Source organism: Mugil cephalus, chromosome 18, assembly GCF_022458985.1.
Source record: "Mugil cephalus isolate CIBA_MC_2020 chromosome 18, CIBA_Mcephalus_1.1, whole genome shotgun sequence".
Classification (NCBI taxonomy): domain Eukaryota; kingdom Metazoa; phylum Chordata; class Actinopteri; order Mugiliformes; family Mugilidae; genus Mugil; species Mugil cephalus.
Window position 1 is genome coordinate 1,105,787 of NC_061787.1, and position 21,028 is coordinate 1,126,814.

At 42.3% G+C, this 21,028-nt stretch overlaps 1 protein-coding gene across 2 annotated transcripts in view; it reads left to right on the plus strand.

The window, feature by feature from the left end:
• fars2 (phenylalanyl-tRNA synthetase 2, mitochondrial) overlaps positions 1-21,028 on the plus strand; it is a 93,864-nt gene that overhangs the window by 57,696 nt on the left and 15,140 nt on the right. The window contains exon 9 of one of the 2 annotated variants that reach the window (XM_047568550.1): positions 2,707-2,994. In XM_047568550.1, coding sequence (XP_047424506.1) covers positions 2,707-2,778 — 72 coding nt within the window. In that variant the 3' untranslated portion in view covers positions 2,779-2,994. Of the gene's footprint in view, positions 1-2,706; positions 2,995-4,371; positions 4,530-21,028 lie in introns of those variants that run through there. The other variant, XM_047568549.1, reaches the window with a different exon arrangement.

Genomic DNA, 21,028 nt, shown 5'->3' on the forward strand with positions numbered 1-21,028 from the left:
AGTTTCATCAGTGGAAGTAGTTTGAAGGTTTAACTTGTAAATATCAGCCTTAAAGAGGACATGGAACAATCGGAACACCAACATAAACATAAGACCAAGATAAAACATGGAGCTGTTCAGAAGAAGATCCTATTTTTAAATGCATCTCTGATCTGTTTTGGGGCGTACTCTCCACCGTCTTAATTTTACGTCGCTCACTACGTCCTCGGATGAGTTAGATGCTTTGGTCCAGTTTAGGAGAAAATCCGTCAGAGGACAAGGCAGAAAGGAGATTCTTCTGTCAACTAACCCAACAGCAAGAAGGAGGTTTGAGAGGAGGATGAAGGAGGTTCAGAACAGGCTGTTCTTTCATCAGCTGATCACAAGTTTAAGAACATTGCTAAAAAAACAAACCCTCAAAACAGAAAAGAATCAAAGAAAGACTCAGTGATGAGTAGCTCCTCCATTTTAAACTCTAACCCGTTCTTAAACTGTTGATCAGCTGATGAATGAACAGCCTGGTTCAGTGAATGTTGCCTTTTGAAGTTCTACTTAGAACCTTGTTCAGATCCAGCAGGTGGAGAACAGGTGGTTTTCTCCATCAGGTTAAATTCAAAAGATCAAGTGAGCGTCTGTTGTCTGGGTGGAGGGGGTTTGGGAGGGAGGAGGAGGGAGGGATGCTTTCAGGAGCAACAGGGAAAACAGTGCATGCGAAAATGTTTCTGATTCGTTATGAGACCGAGTAAATAAGACCCTGGTGGGCCACCGTAGGGTTAACGTTGTGTGGGAAACCCTGCAGCCAATAAAATGACAGGAGCTTTACTAAGGCTACGTCATGAAAGACGTAAAGCTACGATGGGATAAAGTTTCTATAATAACCAGACCTGACATTATTAGACGGATCAGACTTATTCTGTGGACTTTTATCTCTACGCTACGTTACGTTAGCTTTGACGGAAATATTTGTTGGACTGAGTCCGGTCGACTTTAGGAGAAGACCAGGAGGAGATATGAATATCCAGGGGAGGACGTTTAGTTTGTTTTGAGATCGGATCAGATTGTCTGATGCTCAGTATTAAAAGATCAGGGTTTGGATCAGGGGACAAGAAACTCAATCGGGATCTCTACATAAAAAACACAGCAATAAATACCAGTGACTCCACCTGCTCCGCTCTCAAACTCAAACTCCTCCTTTTCCTGAAAATATATGAGCAACAATAACTGTTCTGGAGTTCAGGTTACGGCTGCACGATAAGCACGGTTATTTTGACCAATATTGTAAATACAATTATTAATCAACATTGTTCATCATGTTGGGAAAACATCTGTATTTTTATTGGACTACTTTTAAACAAAGAATATGTGAAGAGTTTTCAGTGTGAAATGACACTTTAAATAAGAATAAATGCTTAATAATACATATATATATATATAAAAAATACCCATGAATTTAAAATCCAAGTGCTGACAGAATAAATATGGTATTACAGAGTGCAATCACAAAGTCCAGCTCAAAGGAAACAATAAGAGCTTATACAGAAAAGGAAATATGTGTTTGGCAGGAAACAGCCTGTCAGCGTTTCCTTTCACCGTGCTGCTCCTCATCATAACACAATGACTTGTTCTCATCAGTCACCCAGTGACTTGAGGCTGCAGCTGGGAGGTGGTTTGTTATTTAGCTTAATGAAGCCTTAACCATGCGTTCGCCCCCTGGTGGTCGGCTGACTACTGGTTGATTAGATGAAGAAGAGCATTTTAAACATAAATGTGGCCGATGATTAGGTTCACTTAGTCGCGATTAATCCAAATTCGTGATCACGACTAAAGTTCGATTAATTGTGCAGCCCTGAAGTTGAGGCCATGTCCAAACTTTTTTTTTTTTTTTTGCGATTGCTCTGCAAACACAAACTGAACCAAGGTCAAATGCAGCATCATCATAATACTGTAGAGTCAGTTGCTACGGTTACACATTATGTCAGTGGGAGGTCCTCACAAAGATGGAAGCATGAGGCTGTGTGTGTTCTAGCCTCTTCACCTCATGTATTAAACATGTTGACAGTGGGAGCTCACGTCAGCTGGTAACAGTCACTTTGACCCCACCACCACCACCATCATCTTCATCATCACCACCGTCATCATCCTCACTCTCACCGTGGGTTCACTCAGTGGTGACTCCGTCCCGGCCGAAGAAGCTTTTTGTCGACTCTCGTCTCCTGTGATGAAGAAGTTTCAAGGGTGAGGGAGAGAATTAATGAAGAGAATATGTGGGGGAGAGAAGGGAGGAATACGTGGAGGGTTTGAGGATGTTTTAAAGAAGAAAAGAAAAGACAGATACAAGTTTGACAGAGAAATGGCTCAAGTTTAAGAAAAAGAGGGGAAGAAAATAGAAGGACAGAAAGAAAATGAGAAAGACAGAAGGAAGAAATGTGGAAAGAAAGTAAGAAAAAAGAGAGGAGGATAAGTGATCAAATGAAAGAGAAAGGAGATGAAGATGAAAAGAGAGACTGGAAGAAAAGAGGAAATAAAAAAAGAAGAAATGTGAAATAACAGGAAAGAAACAAAAACAGAATGAAATGGGAAGAAAATGTTAGATGAAAGAAAAGAAAGAGGAGGAGGCTGAAAGGCCTGGAAGAGATGGATGAAGAAGACGTGAGAGGAGAGGAGGGAGAGTGTCGAACTCCTCTCAGTCACTTTAACTGATGAACTCTCCTCCTCCTGAGGGACCAGGGGACCACGGCTCATCTCCTGCCCGGGTTCGGTGCAGCTCTCCTGGGCCGACACTCTCCACTTCTCCCCTAAACGCTGAGCAGCTCCCGGACCCACGTCTAATGAACTGTGACCATCAGCAGGAAGTCAACACGTCCACGCTGTTTATCCGGAGACACGACCGGGTCAGATAACAAAACACATTCCTCCATCAACACACAGCCGAGAGCCGTGTTCTTCCTTTTTCTATTCCTACGGTGGCCTTCAAGGTCAAAACACACATTTCTTTTACAGTGGAGTCCATGTTTTTGGTTTAATGTCAGACACATAGTTCTGTCTGATAATATTCATTTATTGAAGAGCAGTAACGTCATGATGAGACATTATATGTATGTTCTGTTTCAAGATATTCCTCTGTTCCCATTTGTCGTCCTCCATTCTTTCCAACATGGTTTAAAAACAATATATTTTAGCATTTTTGTATATTTTCAATATTTTTTTTAGCATTTGTATTTTAACTTTAGCTTCTAAAATACCTTCTTTGCACTATTTTGTACATACCTGTGTTTTTTGCACTGAAAGGGAGAAGCTCATAATGACAATAAAGGGCAATCTGTTCTATTCTATTCTATTCTATTGTATTCTATTCTATTCTATTCTAACAGGAAGTGTTGTCCCTACCCTTTCCTCAGTCTGAAATGTTGCTGTGTTTTGACCTTCAGGGCCACCGTACCTTTCTGTCAGTAAAACTAAAACAATGAAGAACACACAAATGCAGCGGTTAACATGTGATACTAGTAATGAAAAGTAATAGAGAGCGAATTCGTTGGGAGGTCAGACGTCAGGAGCTCGGTGAGAGATTCACGTTTTCCACCAAAAAAAGAACCTGGTTCTAGTTCGGTGCTGAACTGGTTCCAACCCGGTGCATCCAAAGAACCGGTTTGCTTTCCCATTGGCCAAGAGGAGCCAAGTCAGAGCCACCATGAAGTTTGTTATTTTGCTCGGAAGCACAATAACATGGAGGACCTCATCGTAACCATGCAAGTGCTGCTCATGTCTTTACTGGCTGATTACGGTGGAGGTCACATGTTGCCTGGACACATCCACATCTACATTCACACAACTGGTTCATTGTTCTGGATTTTACCAACACGCAACAGCTCATGCAGAATTTCTGCCCTGACTCCTGTTTAGCCCAGTTCGAAGTTGGTGCTGCACTGAAACCAGTTTGGAACCAGTTTGGAACCAGTTTGGAACCAGTTTGGACAGTACTCGGGTGGTGGAAAAACAAAGGACCAGGAACTGGCTCTGAACCAGCCCTGGTGGAAAAGGGTCAAGAGAGAAGAGAGCTCGGTAACTAAGAGATGGTTCAGTCCAGTTCTACTATAAACTTAATCAAAGTCTTAAACCCGACCTTCAACGTAGATGAACCGTCATGAAGAAACCCAAGAATTCAGTTTCTGCTTTATTTCAGCTTTGTTTTTTGGGCTTATTCTAAGTTGTTTTATGTCTGTTTCTGCATCTGTCTGCGGCTTCAATAAAAACGACGGGTGTCAAATCTTTTGAAGGACTCATAAACCAACCATATTTCTTTATATGTATTTGTTTTTATATGGTGATGAAATCTGCCAGGATGCCTGCAGCGTGTCTTGATTGATGAGCTGTAAATTTGTTGTGTGTTATCAGCCCCTCAGTAAATACCCAGCGCTGCACAACGACATCTCCTTCTGGCTGCCGGACGGCTCGGAGAGCTTCACCGAGAACGACTTCTACGAGCTGGTGCGCTCCATCGGAGGAGATCTGGTGGAGAAAGTCTCGCTTGTGGACGAGTTCACGCACCCAAAGTAGGAAAATGCACACACAAGATGAGTTTGTTTGGCTTTGACACAGAAATAAGTCACAGGAATGTTTTTTTTTTTAGCCATGTCCACTCTGGGACTAACATTTCTGTTCAGTCACTCCACTGGACGGACACCAACGTCTCTCAGACACTCTGCTCAAACAAATATCCAATAATCTCAACAACATTGTCTTCAATCGTTCATACAAATATGCAGATATTGACTCATTTGTCCTTGCTAGAAGACCTGCTATTAGCCTGGAAGCCACAGAGAACTGCTACTAGCTGAGTGGCTAGGGAGCTAGTAAGAGTCACCATATACCCTAGAAGCTAAGAAGAACTACTGTTAGCTTAGAGGCTAGGAAGCCAAGAAGAGACACTATTATTTCGAAAGCTAGGAAACACGGAGACCTAATGTTAGCCTGTAAGCTAGGAAGAGCCACTGTTAGCTTAGAGGTTTGGACTAGGAAAAGCTCGGAAGCTATTAGAGGCTACTAATAGCTGGGAAGCTAGGAAGAGTATGTATTAGCTGGGAGGCTAGGAAGCCAGGAGTGGTTACATGTAGAGCTAGCCAGGGTCTGCACTTGTTGAAAATATTTGTGAATTGTCTCTGAGCTCAAACTAATGAGACAGAAAGAATGAAAGGAACAGAATTGATGGCACAGTCATCAGTTTTAATTAAAACACACACACACACTCTTCTGTTTGTACGGTAAAAAGTGCCTAAATGACGACACACACACACACACACACACACACACACGCTGCTGTCCTTGGCGTACACCTCTGAGCCTGCAGTGCCTGCTGTTGACATCTCATTTTTTAGGAAGTAAGTGTGTGTAGAGGGCAGCAGTGGGAGGTTGGTACCTTATGGCTGAGGACTTCTTTCTCACGTCGTCCTAACACACACCGCACGCACGCACGCACACACACACACACACACACACACACACACACACACGCACACGCACGCACACGCGCGCACTAATGCAAGAGAGTGTGTGTGTGTGTGTGGTGTGTGTGTGCAGCGAAGGCCCTGCAGTGCGTAAAAATGTCCGACACTATTCATCTTGCAGGATTTTAATGTCTTTTAAATAGCGACCTTTTCCCCGCTGAGCTCACACACACACACACACACACACACACACACACACACACACACTGAATGTTTATCTTTATGAGGACATTCATTGACATAATGTGTTCCTTAATGCTACTAATGCTAACTTTTACTGTGAACCAGGTGTGAACAGGTTGTTTTGGTAAAACTGTTATTTGTTGTGCAGCGTTTTAACGTGAACATGTGTTTCTCTCTTTTTCTTACGCTTTACATCCATATGTGCAGTGCCTCGTTCGATTAGCAATTTAACCATTCAATTTATACAAAAAAAACTGTAGATCAGCTCTAAATTTCAATATTTTCATCCTAATATTTAATATTAGTTATTACTATTATTATTATTACTACTATTTGTTTGTAGTTAGGAACTATTCTCTTTGCTTCATAAATTTACTCTCCATCTTTTCGGCTACAGTTACTTCAGTGAAGAAACACTTAGATGATGCCTTCATGAAAACTCTGTACTTCTATATTATAGTGTTCGTGTCACAGGTTAACTCAGAGGAGAAATAGTAAGTTTGTTATATTGTCACCGTTTTGAGAACATTAAAATGTGAACCACCTTTAGATTTATCTACATTTACACATAAAAATGGTTCAGGACATAAGCGGATTCAAAGAGAATCCAATCAAAGAAATTAATTACTCGCCGATGTTCGTTCAGGAAAATGAATCATTTGTATGTATATGTGGAGGTAACTGAACCCCGTCCTCAGTGTGACTGTAATGTGTCAGGCTTCAGGAGGAAAGTCACGTTTGATGTGTGTCCACAGTCGGCCGGTGAAACAGAGTCGGTCGCTGATGCGTTTGAATCAATCGATAAACTATCTCCTACAGGGAAGGCTTTTATTTTGAAGTAGGCCGAGGCACAGCTTGTATTTTTGGACATAAGAAAGAGACAAAGTGTGTGAAGCCGGAGATATGGAGAGGGAGGAAAAAGGTGCAATGCAGATATTTTATGCGCCACTAATCTAAGACGTGATAACTGTAATTAAGTCGGCGTAGAGCAGACCCTCCCTCCGTCATTATCATTCGGCTTCGATGCAGAGTGAGTAACGGAGTCTGTCAGAGACATCATTAACACGGAAAATTAAAACCAATACGGGCGAGATAGACCAGGGAGAAACAAGGTGCATTGCAGGTATTTTGAGCAGCACTAATATGAAACGTGAAAATTAACGCGAGTGATTGAGACGCGGTGTCAGGGTCCCAGCTACAGCGCTGCCTCACAACTTTCTCCATTTATGAATGAAACTGACTCAGCGGGAGCATCAAGTTCATGTCCAGATCGTGTCATTCACTCCTGCTTCTTCATGTCGTCATGTGATTAATACTAGCAGCTCTACTGGAGCTGGACAGAGTTGATGTTGGAAGTCATGGTTGAACGAAGTCAACTAATGTGTGTGAATGTGTGAAAGTCGATGATGTCACACATTAAAACACAGTAGAAAGTAATAAATCTATGTTCTTGACCTGAATAAATGTTGTAGCATCTCAGAGAAAAGAAGCTACAGAAGCTTTTCTGGAACTTTACTGACATCAACACCATAAACACAAAATAATATGTAGCTGGCAAAAAAAACAAAAAAAACAATATAACCTCTACATCAGCAACAGTGTCAACACAACAACACAACAGTGTGTCTACGAATCCTCTTCTGTGTATAGGAGCTGAAGGTCTAATAACTTTATCAAATATTTCTCTCTGCTAAGTTCTTAACTGACTGCTGTCCTCTGCTAGCGTTAGCCGTAGCATGTCTTTTTAGCTGCAGTTGTACTTTAGTTGTATGTATTGTATGTTTTCTGCAGTTAGTTTCACCGTACTTTCTTCTTGCATTCGTCTTTTAACATTAACATGCAGTTGTCGTTTCTCCATTATTTTTGTGTATTTATGTATTTTTTTAAAGGTCTCGTGTCTCTGCAGAAAAGCGACCTCCTGATTTGTTCGTTAAACTAAACACAGGACAATTAATCTGTTTGGATTGTTACAGAGACTCAGCTCTGACCAGGTTTGTTTAGGGACTTGGTGTCTTTTCTCAGGGAAGTTTGTCCCCGGTCGACTTTTACACAAACACGGCTCCTCTCTTTAATGTGTTTGCTGTGATAGATTGCTGATTTGCATCTGCTGCCGTTAGTCAGCATATTAAATTTTGCTAACAGCTCTTAGTCGGTCCAAATAAAAGTGATGAGGAAGACGGTTGAGAAACCTGAAGCAGCGGTCGGAGCGTCGCTGTCTCCGTCCGAATCAACCAATCAGCTTTTAATAACTGCCCGTATTGATTGATGCTCGTCTGTAGCTCTGATTTACAACAAAGGTTTCTGAGTCTGAGCGCAGAGAAGCTCAACGAGTCTGTCCCCGGAGCCTCTTTACCTTTACTGGATTTATTTTTACAAGAGACATTGATCAGAAGCAGCGTGAAGCCGCCTAAACACACATTACAGCGTTTTAGGGGCACATAAATGTTAGAGAGGTAAAAGAAACAGACAGAGGGGATAAACTTTATGAATGAGCATCACTATAAAATGAAAAGCCCTTTATAATCACCGGTGGCACAAGCGACAGAAAATATTGGAAGTAGAACGACATGAACTCAAGACAAAGACGTACACTCACCGGCCAGTTCATTAGGGACACGAGAGAAATCCTTCTAATTCAGCAGTAGTTTCAAATAACAGATTAACTCAGCTGTGTTTTCATTGTTGAGACTGTGGTTTGTTGCTGACACATGTTCCTGTTATTCTGTTTACTATTAGTCAGTGGGTGAGGAAAAGTGTCCAGTTTAACATCCAGTTGAATTAAATAAAACTAAACAGCTGGTTAGTCTTTTATATATATTACATGTCTGGATATTTGATTAGCATCAGCATCGTTACATCCAAGGATCAAAGCAACAACAAAAACTAACATTTAGGTTCATTTGATCAGATCTCATAGTTATGTTGGGTTCCTCATAACTGGATGAAGGGGCCTCATGCTTCGTTAAAAAGCTCCTGTTTCCCTTTTCAGATGTGGTAGATATTTAATCCAGCTGATAGTTTACCTGTCGTTCCTTCTGCTGATCTAATAAACCTGTTCACAAGCACGAGGACACATGTAAAGACATTTAGAACTTTCGCCTCGAACAAACTGAGCTTATCAGGATATAATCAGAGGATCAAGAATAAAGTGTGAAAGTCCTGATCGTAATCCAACAGAAATGCTGTAGCTTTTAGCTTCTGGTTCTGGTTCTGGTTCTGGTTCTGGTTCTGTTGATCTGGTTCTGGTTCTGTTGATCTGTTGATCAAACTCCTTGTATTGTAGTTGACGTTACTGCTGCACATAAAGGTTCATGTAGTTTTGCTCCTCACTGATATGTAGTATTTATAGATATAGATATAATAGATGTGTAGTATTTATAGATATAGATATAATAGATGTGTAGTATTTATAGATATAATAGATATGTAGTATTTATAGATATAGATATAATAGATATGTAATATTGGCTCGTTTCCCTGACGTATAATATTTCTCTTCCTTTTCTTTGATTGGTCCACGCTTTGTTCTCCGTGTTTCAGTCGTAGACTCCTGGAGGATCAGAGACACGTTGAATGATGGTTTTTGTTTGATGGGTTAAAAATAGTTCGGCTGCTTTACTACAGCTTCTATTGGTTTTACTGACGATCATCTGCAAACACAGAGCGCAGCAGATGGAGGTGAGCAGGGAAAACTATTTTAACACAGCCACGCTGCAGAGAAACGTACCTGCCAGACAGATCTCCCCCTCCTCCCGCCTCCTCCCGCCTCCTCCCTCCTCCTCCCCCCTCCACCCTCTTCTCTCGGGGGAGCCGTGAACGAGGAGGGCTCTGTCAGTGTGATTGACAGCTGTGTCGGCTTATCGGATTAGGCCGCGGCTGACAGCATTACCAACCAATAAATGCAGATTTGTGGGGAATCATAGCGAGCCATCAGCTTTGATTTGCTACTACATGAGATGTTTATGGAGCAGGAGAGAAGGCGAGAGACCATCAGAGGCCATGGGGGAGGGAGGGGGAGAGGCACTTTGTTCTCCTTCTTTCTCCTCCCTTATTCGATTAACTTTAGAAGTACTTTGGAAGAGAAATATATCTGAGAGGCTGCTGTTTCCGGCAGCTTTAGTGGGTTTTAGATCAATTTAAAGCCATAATGCACATTATGGTTCGTTTGGAGAGGAGACGCACATCGACACTCATCCACACTCCAGATTCAGCACTTAACGGATCGGCCGGCTCTGAAAAAGCTTCAGGCACAAATGAGCAGAGTGAGGACGTTCACATCAGACCAGACATAAGCATCGTGTACCAGGACGAGGTCGGTGTACGAGTAGAAAATGTTTTTTTTTTTTTTTTTTACGCCTCTGGGGTTTAAACTAAAATGTTTGAAAGCTTCAGTTTAACCTTTACTTGAAATTTCCAATAGTTCAAATAAACAAACCTCTGCCTCAAGCAGCCGAGGGTATCAATACCCAAAAATGCTCCAACGATACCAGAAACATCAACTCGCTCTAGTTTTATTTTCTTAGCTACCTTCAAGAGGAACTCATGAGCTGGTGTTTACACCATGGACAGACATGGAGGACATGCACACCACATGCTTGGCATTTAATCGAGGACATAAGCTGCTTCATAACTGTTGCCGCCAAGAAGCCACAGAGGCTAACAATTAGCAAGCGGAGAACCGGGTAACTTGATTTAGGAAATGTAAAGACACGTTGAAAGAATAAGGTTGTTGGGAATCAGTACGTTTACATGCACGTGAATAAAATAAATTATTGCTGTAATCCGACTTTAACTGGACAACTTGAGCTCATGTCTGTTTATCTGATTACGACACTCAGATAGTGAGATTGGAAATTGATTTTCTCCGGCATGTTTACGCCTTAAACAGAGTTTAACTGGACAACTCATGTGTTCATGCTCCACAACCGCTGCGCTGGTGTATGACCCCAGAACAAAAACATCCAAGAAAGCCGGTCGCAGAAGAAGAAGGTAAACAGAGCCGTATAAGAACCACCTGAGGGATAGCGCCATCTACCTGCACCAGAAGTAGCCCATTGATGATTAAAAAGCTGAACTATTCTCCATCTGGTTGTTGTTTAAATGCCGATCTGACACACGAATGATATTATATGACATAATAGATCAACCAGAAAAGGGGCCGTATTAACCCACAAAAAAGACACATCGCCACCTAGTGTGGAGGAGGAGGACAAACTGGGACAAGGTTCACATTCACAAAGTAGAATTTCACGCATAGCTCCATTAAGATGTGCATGTAAACACACTGAGTATCTGATATTTTCCTCAAGTCAGAGTTTATTTCTAAAGAACCTGATTGATGAAAGTACTGTACAGAGGTAAAACAATGATACATATACTCAATAAAATAAAACAGTAACGGAAAAAAAATGTTTGAAAAACATTGTAAAAAGTCTATATGACTGTTACAAGTTTAGTACAACAAACATTACAGCACAACAACATTGGAGGTTGGAACTTGTTCTATTAGTTCTTGTTGTTGTTTATTAGTTCTCTGATACAGAAGAAGAACATGATAAAAATGAGCCCATTCACTCCATGCTAATGCTAATGCTAATGCTAGGTAAGTAAGTTCAGGAACTTACATTAAACGGATACATTTCATTAGCCTCACAATAGTCCAGAACGACACAACTGTAACTGTAGAAACCTAGAGGCTGCCGCAGCGTCGGAGCGATTACATGTTAAATTTAAGTTGGTAAGACTGAGTTAAATCAACAATAAAGACACAAAAGAGTCTAAATAAAGACAAAAACAAACTCGTCTTTCTGCAGTTTTGGAGGAAGTTGTCTTTAAAAAAAGAAATTGTGACTTGAAAATGTTTACGACTGAAAACACTGAACTCAAACCAGGCTCTAGTTCGGATGCAGGGTCAGACTTTCGTCTCATTCTCTTTCTGATCGGCCTCCTCTTCCTCCACCTGTCTCCCTGTCATCACTTCCTCCTCCTCCTCCTCCTCCTCCTCCTCCTCCCTCATCCCACCGGCTTCTGCAGGCTCAGCAGGAGACAGCGAGGCAGCCACTCGCCACAACTCAATGAATGATTTAACAGAGAGAGAAAGACTAACCCTGACTTCCAAAAAAGATGAAGGAGGAAAGAGAATGACGACTCAGGGAGGAAACAGATGACAAAAGAGAAGTGGAGGGAGCATTGTTATCTGCGAGAGAGAAAGTTGCCATTTTCCGGTGTGCAGTGTTATTCAGGTGAATAATGTATGATTGTTTTCTGTTCCCACAACCAATCAGGCTGTTGGAGAGAGACGAGGATGTAACCGCCATCAATCCTTTTATCACGGTCCGACCTCAGCAGGATGCATTAAGTGGTCAGTCAGGACACTTAGGTTGATTCAGCCTCCTTCCCCATCCTTCTCTTGTGGTCTACAAATACAAGAACAACAGTCAAACACAGTTCTGATAGTTGTTTTCTTCTGGTAAAGCTTCCATATTCCATAGTCCTAGAAACTTCCCTGTTGGGTAATTATGACAGAGAGAGACAGACACCAGGACCCAAAGGTTTCTGTTCTCTCACTTTTACAAGTGTCTAAATGATACCAATGCTTAAAGTTATGTGGAATTAAGTGGTGTGTTTGCTTTGACACTGTTCTTGCAGGTTGCTACCTGCCTTTGGCCTCAGCTCACTCACACTCCACCTCTAAGATCATTTTTAATTCAGCCGTGATGAGTTTAACCACCTTTACATCCAGTCAGTACTGGGCCAGACATACAGTTTGTTTATATGTGCAAACTACGAACTATAACCCATAAATGCATTGCTCAAAAACCTGTGGACAACCATGTGAAAGCAGAAGTTTGGATCTGCTTCAATGCCGCAAGCAATTTATTTAAACACTTATATTTTTTGTAATTGTAACTCAGGCAAAAGACACTTCAGAAGTTTCTTGGGAATCCACCAGTAGCTTGTGCTGCAGATCTATGGTGTGTAATATAAATAAGGGCTGATAACAGGACATTTTGCAAACTTTTCGTGGCAGGATCACTTAGACAAAAGGTGCACAGATACTGGGCAAAACTCTTCTGTTATCAGTGGGAGCTCAACAGATCACAGCTCCATTAGTTCCACAGTTACACAGATCAGAAACATGCTTCATAGATCCAAAACGTTCAGGTCTGCAAGACTGGGAACATATGGCTCTAGATCAGAAACATGCAACTGTACAGATCAGAAACATGCAACTCTAAAGATCAGAAACAAGCAACTCTACAGATCAGAAACATGCAACTCTAAAGATCAGAAACAAGCAACTCCACAGATCAGAAACATGCAACTCTAAAGATCAGAAACATGCAACTCTAAAGATCAGAAACATGCAACTCTAAAGATCAGAAACAAGCAACTCCACAGATCAGAAACATGCAACTCTAAAGATCAGAAACATGCAACTCTAAAGATCAGAAACAAGCAACTCTACAGATCAGAAACATGCAACTCTAAAGATCAGAAACAAGCAACTCTACAGATCAGAAACATGCAACTCCACAGATCAGAAACAAGCAACTCTACAGATCAGAAACATGCAACTCCACAGATCAGAAACATGCAACTCTACGGATCAGAAACATGCAACTCTACAGATCAGAAACATGCAACTCTACAGATCAGAAACATGTAACTCTACAGATCAGAATTATGTTCTATACACTATGTTTTCGCTGTACTTTCCTTCGTGTGTAGTAGTTGTGCCTTCACTCAATGAACCTGCTTCTTGCTTTTAAGCTCATTCCTCAGTTAATCTTTGCGATCGGGACTAAATTAAAAGAAATTGCTTCGGCAGCGTTTGTTTTCTTGCTGCCAGTTGAGAGAGTGAACTGTTTAGTCGTTGTGTCTCAACCTCCGTGTTTCCTAAGTGAGATCTAGATTCCACTTCATCTCACTTTTCTCTAAATGTCAACATCATCCTATTCACCTTTTCAAAATGTCACCTCCTCCTCCTCCTCTCTCCTCCCTGTTCTCCTACCTGGTCTCTTCTCAATCTTTATTCATTATGTCCACCCCTACCTCCCCCCCTCCTCCCCCTCTCCTCCCCCCTCTCCACCTCCTCCTATCTAGGTTACCTTGTATGGTTAGCATATGAGCGAACCGCTGCACCGTCTCCCTGGAGTGTCCTAATATTATGTGTGTTGTTACATATTAGTGTGTTTTGTTTGTATGTGTGCTGCTGACTGCACAGAGTGTGTGTGTGTGTGTGTGTGTGTGTGTGTGTGTGTGTGTGTGTGTGTGTGTGTGTGTGTGTGTGTGTGTGTGTGTGTGTGTGTGTGTGTGTGTGTGTGTGTGTGTGTGTGTGTACAGTTAGTTTATGGCCGTGTGTGTGTAGCAGTAATGTTTTATGGCCATTAGAGAGCTGGTGTATCAACAACAGACCAGATTTATATCAGCCAGCTCACCGGCTGCCACTGCCCCAAGGGCCTCTGGGTAATCTGGGTGTAATTGAGCATAGAGGTTACGCTGGCAAACACACACACACAGACACACTCACACACAATATAAACATGACTTCACACTCACTGAGATGAGAAACACATAAGGGAATTAAAAAAAAAAAAAATCAAATACCACCACACACACGAGTACAAAATGTTTGTGAACAGCAGAAAACACACAGGACAGTCAGTACACACCTGACACCAACGAAGTGACGACAAAACGAGACAGAATCTTCTCCCAGATTATTTTTATACATCGTGGGAAAGTCCCATTAAATGTCTCTTGTTCTATGTGCATGTTGGGTTGTTTATAGTGTCATTGTCCCTGGTTGCTAGCGAGGAAGTTTTCCAGCTCCCACCACTCAGACGCATGTAGCTTTGGAAAGTGTGACCGTAAACATTTTGTATTTCGTTCGTCGTGCATCTTCTTGAGTGATGTTTCTGTTTTGTATTGTGCACAAAACACATACATTCAGCCACAGAAGTGTCTCTGCGTCCTCTGGTGTCTTCTCGTTCCCACTTTCAGAACTCGCTCGGCTCCAGTTAACAGCAACATGTTGGTGTGATTCTTTTATCCAAGGCTGTATTTATGTTACATATATTTGCATATGTGTAACATGAAGTTAAAAACAGAGATTGCTTCTTGGTGTGATCTTTGCTGGAGTTTCCCAGTCCTCACCATCCAGACACATGTAGCTTCCGCTGCTTTAGAAAAGTGCATCTATAAACCTTTCATTTGAGTTCGTCGTCCTTTGCATCTCGTTGAGCAGCGTCTCCATTTTGTATTGTGCACAAAACACATGCATTCAGCAACAGAAGAAAGTGCTTTTCATGTGTCTCCACGTTACCACTTTCAGAACCTGCTTCACTACGATTAACAGCTACAGACCATCCACTGAAAGGTTCTGAAGGAGATCTGCATCTTTCAACAAGGGATGATTCTTTTACCAAACGTCACAGGAGCCACATTTAGAAACAGACGTCGCTTCTTGGTCTGATCTTTGCAGGACTGGACAGATTTGAGGAGGAAGCTTTTAGATTCTTAGAAATTCCTGAGTCTTAACAACTTTGATGTTTTAAAAATGATTCCACAGTTGATCACGTGTTCCTACACGTGAATAAATAAATGAAGGAGTGAAATCGAGTTTAGAGAGTCTGTGTAGTGCAAAAAGGAAGCAGAGGGAAAGAATTACAGCTGTCACAGACGATGAGTTCAAGAAGACAGAGTGGAAAATGTTAACTGTCAGGAAAAATGGTTCAGAGGAGAGTGAGAGACAAGGTGTTATTTCATGTTCTGAATTCATGAGGAAACGCAGCCTTCAGCGAGGAGGACTCTGCTCTCCCTGGATAAACCGGATAATCAGGCCCATGTGTATCAGCATATAAACACTGACGAGGTTCCGTTTCTGGGCCTGAAAATGATCCTCCACCTGCCAGTGAAGTTTTTACTTCCAGGGTAAATTCAGTTTGTCGCCTCGTGTCTCTGTCGCTGTGAAGCAGCAGGAAACCAGATCTCTGAGGCCGGACTCTCGCCTCGTTTCTCCCTGATTTATTTTTACGGTCTGACGTGGAGTTTCGAGCCGAGGCTGCTGCAGCTGACATACATATGGCCAACGGAGAACGCACACTGGTCGTGCCTGCTTCCCCTGCCAACACACACACACACACACACACACACACACACACACACCTTCTGTCCTGCCCCGGTGAATCATGCAGTCAGCAGCTTTGGTCGGGTCACTCGAGGTGAGTGAGGGGAGCGTTTCGCTGCTGTCACAGAAAATTAATTTCGCTGCACTTTTTCCAAGTTTCACTGACGAGAAGAAGATTTTCCATCATCATGTAGGTGTGATGGGAACACGGACACAGGCAGAAATGTTTCCGCCAGCGTAGACTCTGTAGCTGTGGACGTATGAGCCGAGCTTAACTCGGACGTGAACACAGAGGTCGACTGAGACAAACGCGCCTCGAATCAAATCAACAGACGGGAAGAAGGAACGGGGGCTACACGGAGCCTTTCATTATTTTTACTCTGACCTCAATCACAAGTGTGTTTGTGATGAGCTTTGATCCAGGAAGATGGAAAAGAAAAAGTCCTTAAGCCAGCATAGACGAGACGAGAAGAGAGAGGACAGGAAACACCACGTGAAACCAAAAAGTTGGAATCAAACCCAAACACCAGAGAGAACCAGATAATATTCAGACATAAACCTGCAGAGTTGTTCTGCCTGGTCTAACCCGTAAACCTTAGAGTAATTAGCAGCTGTTTTAGCTGCTTACTTTTATCCAACGGAAGCGTTTCCATCCGTCCACTTCAGCGTGAGTGAGTGACTCAACCTCTTCATTCTTAAAAATGGCAGCAGAAACATCCTGGTTCTGTTCCAGAGTCCAGTCTCTGCATCAGGGTCCCAGAACCAGAAGTTCCTCGTCTGACCACCGCAGCTAAAGCTTACAAACCAGCTCCGAGACTCGAGGCCAAGGTCAGGGACGAGGTCCAAATGGGTGATAAATAAAACAGTGAAATCTGAAAGACTCCAGAGACCCGGGGACCGCATGTGTTCTGATTCTCTGTCAAGGTTTTTATGTTGCTCTCAGCAAAAATGACAGAGACTAGAGTCGTGGCTACGAACACTCGCCTCCTCTGCTCTTAAAGCCGATGATTTCTGTCAAAGGTCGGATGGAGGGGACGGACGACGGAGACGAAGAAAAAGACACTGCTGCTTTTTCCTCGTAGTATTAGGTGTTCACATGTAAACGCAGCGACAGAGTTTAGGGAGAGAACTACATCTTAGTCCTTTCAGTCAACATGAGGACACATCTGCACGTTCTCAACGTGGACAAAAACAGGATTTACCCTCCAGAGCAGAGATGAATGAATGAATGAATGAATGAATGAATGAATGAATGAATGAATGCGTAACAGCGACGTTACTCAAACGTTTACCTGATGAAAAGAGCCACCTCTTTGGTTCCTGCCACCAAATTCACCATGCTGACAGCGTTAGCAATATTTTTTATCTTTTCCTGGATTCACTGGTAAATAGAGAATATGGAGTGACATCACTTCCTCCTGGGGCCACGCCCCCTTCCTCCTGGGGCCACGCCCCCTGAGTGTCAAAAAAACAGTGACATGCATCAGTAAATACAGAGAGACCTGGAAAAATGTGGATTATCAGGTCAAATTAAGGACAATTAGACTCAACAATGATCCATATGAACTAGTACAGATTTAGAAAAGTGTTTTAGACTCAGTTTCAGTTCTGATAAATGTAGTTAAATAAAAGATGCTAATGCTAAGAGCTTTACTGAGAGGTAACGTTAGCCATATAATACTGTAGCGTTTAAAGGATGATGAGGAGTGATCACAAATATTCACTTTATTGTTTTATTGTTATTTATTGTTGGAACTGAAATAGTTACTGTCGACAAAACAACAACATCATCCACAGACTGATGTGACAGAACCTCCAGAACGTAACTAAAGAAGTAACTTAAGGTTTGACTTCATCAGAAAATACAGCATACATTAATATTGGCTGACACTAAATGAACCAGGTTCTTTTTAAGGTTGATTCATATTTTTCATATATTTTCTTTGCATTAAGCACATGAACATTATAGTATCATATCATTTATGATACTTCTGCTCCTCTAATTCTGATTTTAATGTATATCTTGCTTTAATAACATTTATTCCAGACTGTCAGGGACAGTAAATTTAGTTCGGGATGACTCACTGTCTGAAGGGATTTCTACAACAGAAGGGTGTGTTTGTCTCTTTTCATTGTGTGTGATGGAGACAGAGCGGTAGAGAGGTCTGGTGATCTGGGCAGCTGGTAATTGAAAAGCAGAAAGTCATTTTGTGTGTTAATAGTGGCGTTGAGCAGCAGCCTCGACGGAGACGATGAGAAATGAAAAAGCAAATCCTCTTTTGTTTCTCTTCGCTCCTTCTGGGAGTCCGACGGAGAGAAAACAAGAGTGAGACGCATTTAAAACTGGTGAAGGCAGAAAGCAGCAGACACGTCACACATTTCAAGTCTCAGCTCATTCATTACAGGACGTCTTTTATACGATATCACTGCATCAATCAGAGACATTTACTTGGAAACTGTGATGGAGCTTTAATGCCCTGAAGCTCTTTTCCTCCCTCCAGCCCCTAATATGAGAAAACCCTGCACACAACCAGACCTAAAGAACACAGGCATTTGTTAATGTTTATCTGCTCAAATGAACATTAATGATGCTATATTAGCTTTAATCTAGTCTACACTAGATTGTGGGCTTTCCACGGCACATAACACTCAGTGAAAATAACACCAGTCATGATGGTGAAATCGAATCAGATGTCAGAAGTTCTGGTGCACCAGGTCTGTGACCTGCGCCCCCTTTGGGATGTGGTGGTCCAACGTTTTTCAGGCCAAAGACCCCAAACTGATGGAGATGTTAAGTAGTGACCCCCGACCTACTGTATGTGTTCTATGTTCAACTCAGCCTATTTATAAATATATATTATCATTATCATCTGCATTAAATACTAACATATTCAAATAAACGTTTTATTTCTACTTTTTCTTCAAGTGACAAAGCAGCTAGCTGCACTGTTAGCTTCTCTTCTGCGTGTAATATGCGGCCATGTGATTGGCTCAGCAGCGGTGGGGGCGGGGCTCTGTGTGAAACGGTGGCTGTACAGACAGATCCTGAATCACTGAATGAGTGAAGTGTTGACTGAAAGATGACGTCTTCTGTTATATGTTGGATTCATGTTAATGTGCATTTAAACACATTAAAATTTGTGGGGAAAAAAACATTTTGTGACCAAACTGCAGCATCTCTGCAGACGCCCTGTTGAAGACCTAACCCTAAAGGACATAAACCATCCTCAGCTCAACCGAGAGCCGAGTTTATCACTTACCCCTGCATCGTCTTATTGAACTTCTAAACGTCTTAAATCCTCCATCGCTCATTGGGTCAGGCTGTTTTACTGTGTATCACCACCTTGTTAATGGTTTCTGCAGCAGTGGCGTCATAACGATCATATTATCATGTGGTTGCAAAGAGGCTTCGGTGGAAAATGCAGTACGTGCCCTGTGACCATAACCTAACTGTAAACTTTACCCTAAAACCAAATCTGAATGTGTTTGAATGGAAATGGTCCAGGGTAATATTGGGCCCCACAACTTGACAAAAACAAGAACACACAGAGTCCTGAATCACAGAAGGCTCGTGTTCCCCATGAGATCATGAAAACGTGTTATGAACGACTGCATGGCAGGAAAAAGGCGGCGCTAAGACACAACAGCGCACACACACAAACTGGCCTGTGTGTAGTTATGAGGACCCTCAGTTAATGGTGGAATCCCAGGCCCTCGAACCCGAGACACTTCAAACAAACCCTTTCAACTTCTGTCCTAAAGACGATGATAAAAATCCCCACGACGCTGGAATGTGTCCTCACAACCACAGGGAGACATGCAGAACCTTCTGCCAGGCTTTAGAGGCCGAGCTGCCTCCATTAGCCTGATAATGATGCTCTCTTCCTGCTCTCACTCCATCTTAATATGATTAATAGACACACACTCATTCACACTCACTCAAGCGCCTTCCTGTTTGCCTTTCAACTCATATTGACTTAAAGCACATAGAGTTGGGCCGGAGTCTCGTCTCCAGTAAGTCCAGTGGCTTCAAATGAAAGTGGAGTGAAAGTGGGTGAGAGAGGGAGGTACAGACAGGAAAAACCACAACGAGAGAGAAGAGAAATGTGTGAATGAGAGCGGGTTAGAGATCTGTTTTCTTCCTGACAGATTTCTCAGATCAAAACCAAATTTAGGACTCAAATTGATTTTCTCTCAGAGCCGAGTCTTTAATGTGCTTCCTTTATTTTCTCCTGCTAATAATGAGCTCGGCAGCGTTGGCAGTTTTTCTTTAGTAAAATGCAAATCAGAGATGACACACACACGTGCACACGTACATGCAACAGCAGGCGAAGCCGGTGAAGGGAAACTCTGGTACAGTTTGTGATACATGTGTTTAAAATGTGCTGTAAGTAAAAGTATTTGCTTTGGATGGTAAATGGATCTTTCTGCCAAACACTTTCCAGTCGCAGTGACACGTCTGCCCGTTGCTCTGGAAGCAAAGTGTCCAGCACATTCTAGGGATCGATCGAACTCATCAGTTCATGGACTGCTCGGTTATTAGAAGGAGGTTTACAACAACTGGACTCTATTTTCACATTGCTATTGTGTCTGTGTGGGTCATCACATCCTTGCACATTTGTTATAGAGATTCAGAGGAACAAGGAGCCCCTTCAGATACTGGTTATCTTACTCAATAGGTCAACACCCTGTGCTGTGCCGAGTGTCATTACTATGGGGTGGGGGTGCCTAGTCTGGTCTGGTCCAGGTGGGGGCTACATGTCTAAACTAACATCCACACCGATGAATACCAGGTCCAAAAGTTTCCCAGCAGACGCTGAATTGTCACCAGATAGTTTTTAACGTTATTTACTCCTCCTGTCAGTGGTCATAATGTAGTGGCTGATCGGTGCATATTGACTAAATAGTTCTCAGGGATGCAGCTGACTAGTCCTGCAATGGCTAACACAGGAATGCTATTAGCAAATGCTAATCTTGGAATGCTATTGCTATCCCAGGACCAGTTGCTATCTTGGCTATCATTGTAGAAATGCTAACTGCTACTCTAGAAAAGCTACAGCTAGCCTCAGAATGCTAATGAACAGCAGCCGTGTGAATGACCGTGATCTCTGAGTGTGTTTACCTGAATCACCTGATGACTTTACACTTTTTGTTTCTGCGGTTTCTTCCCCTTAACGCTCTACGTGGAACACCGTTCAGTTTAATTTACAATTCATTCTCTTGTGACTTGAAG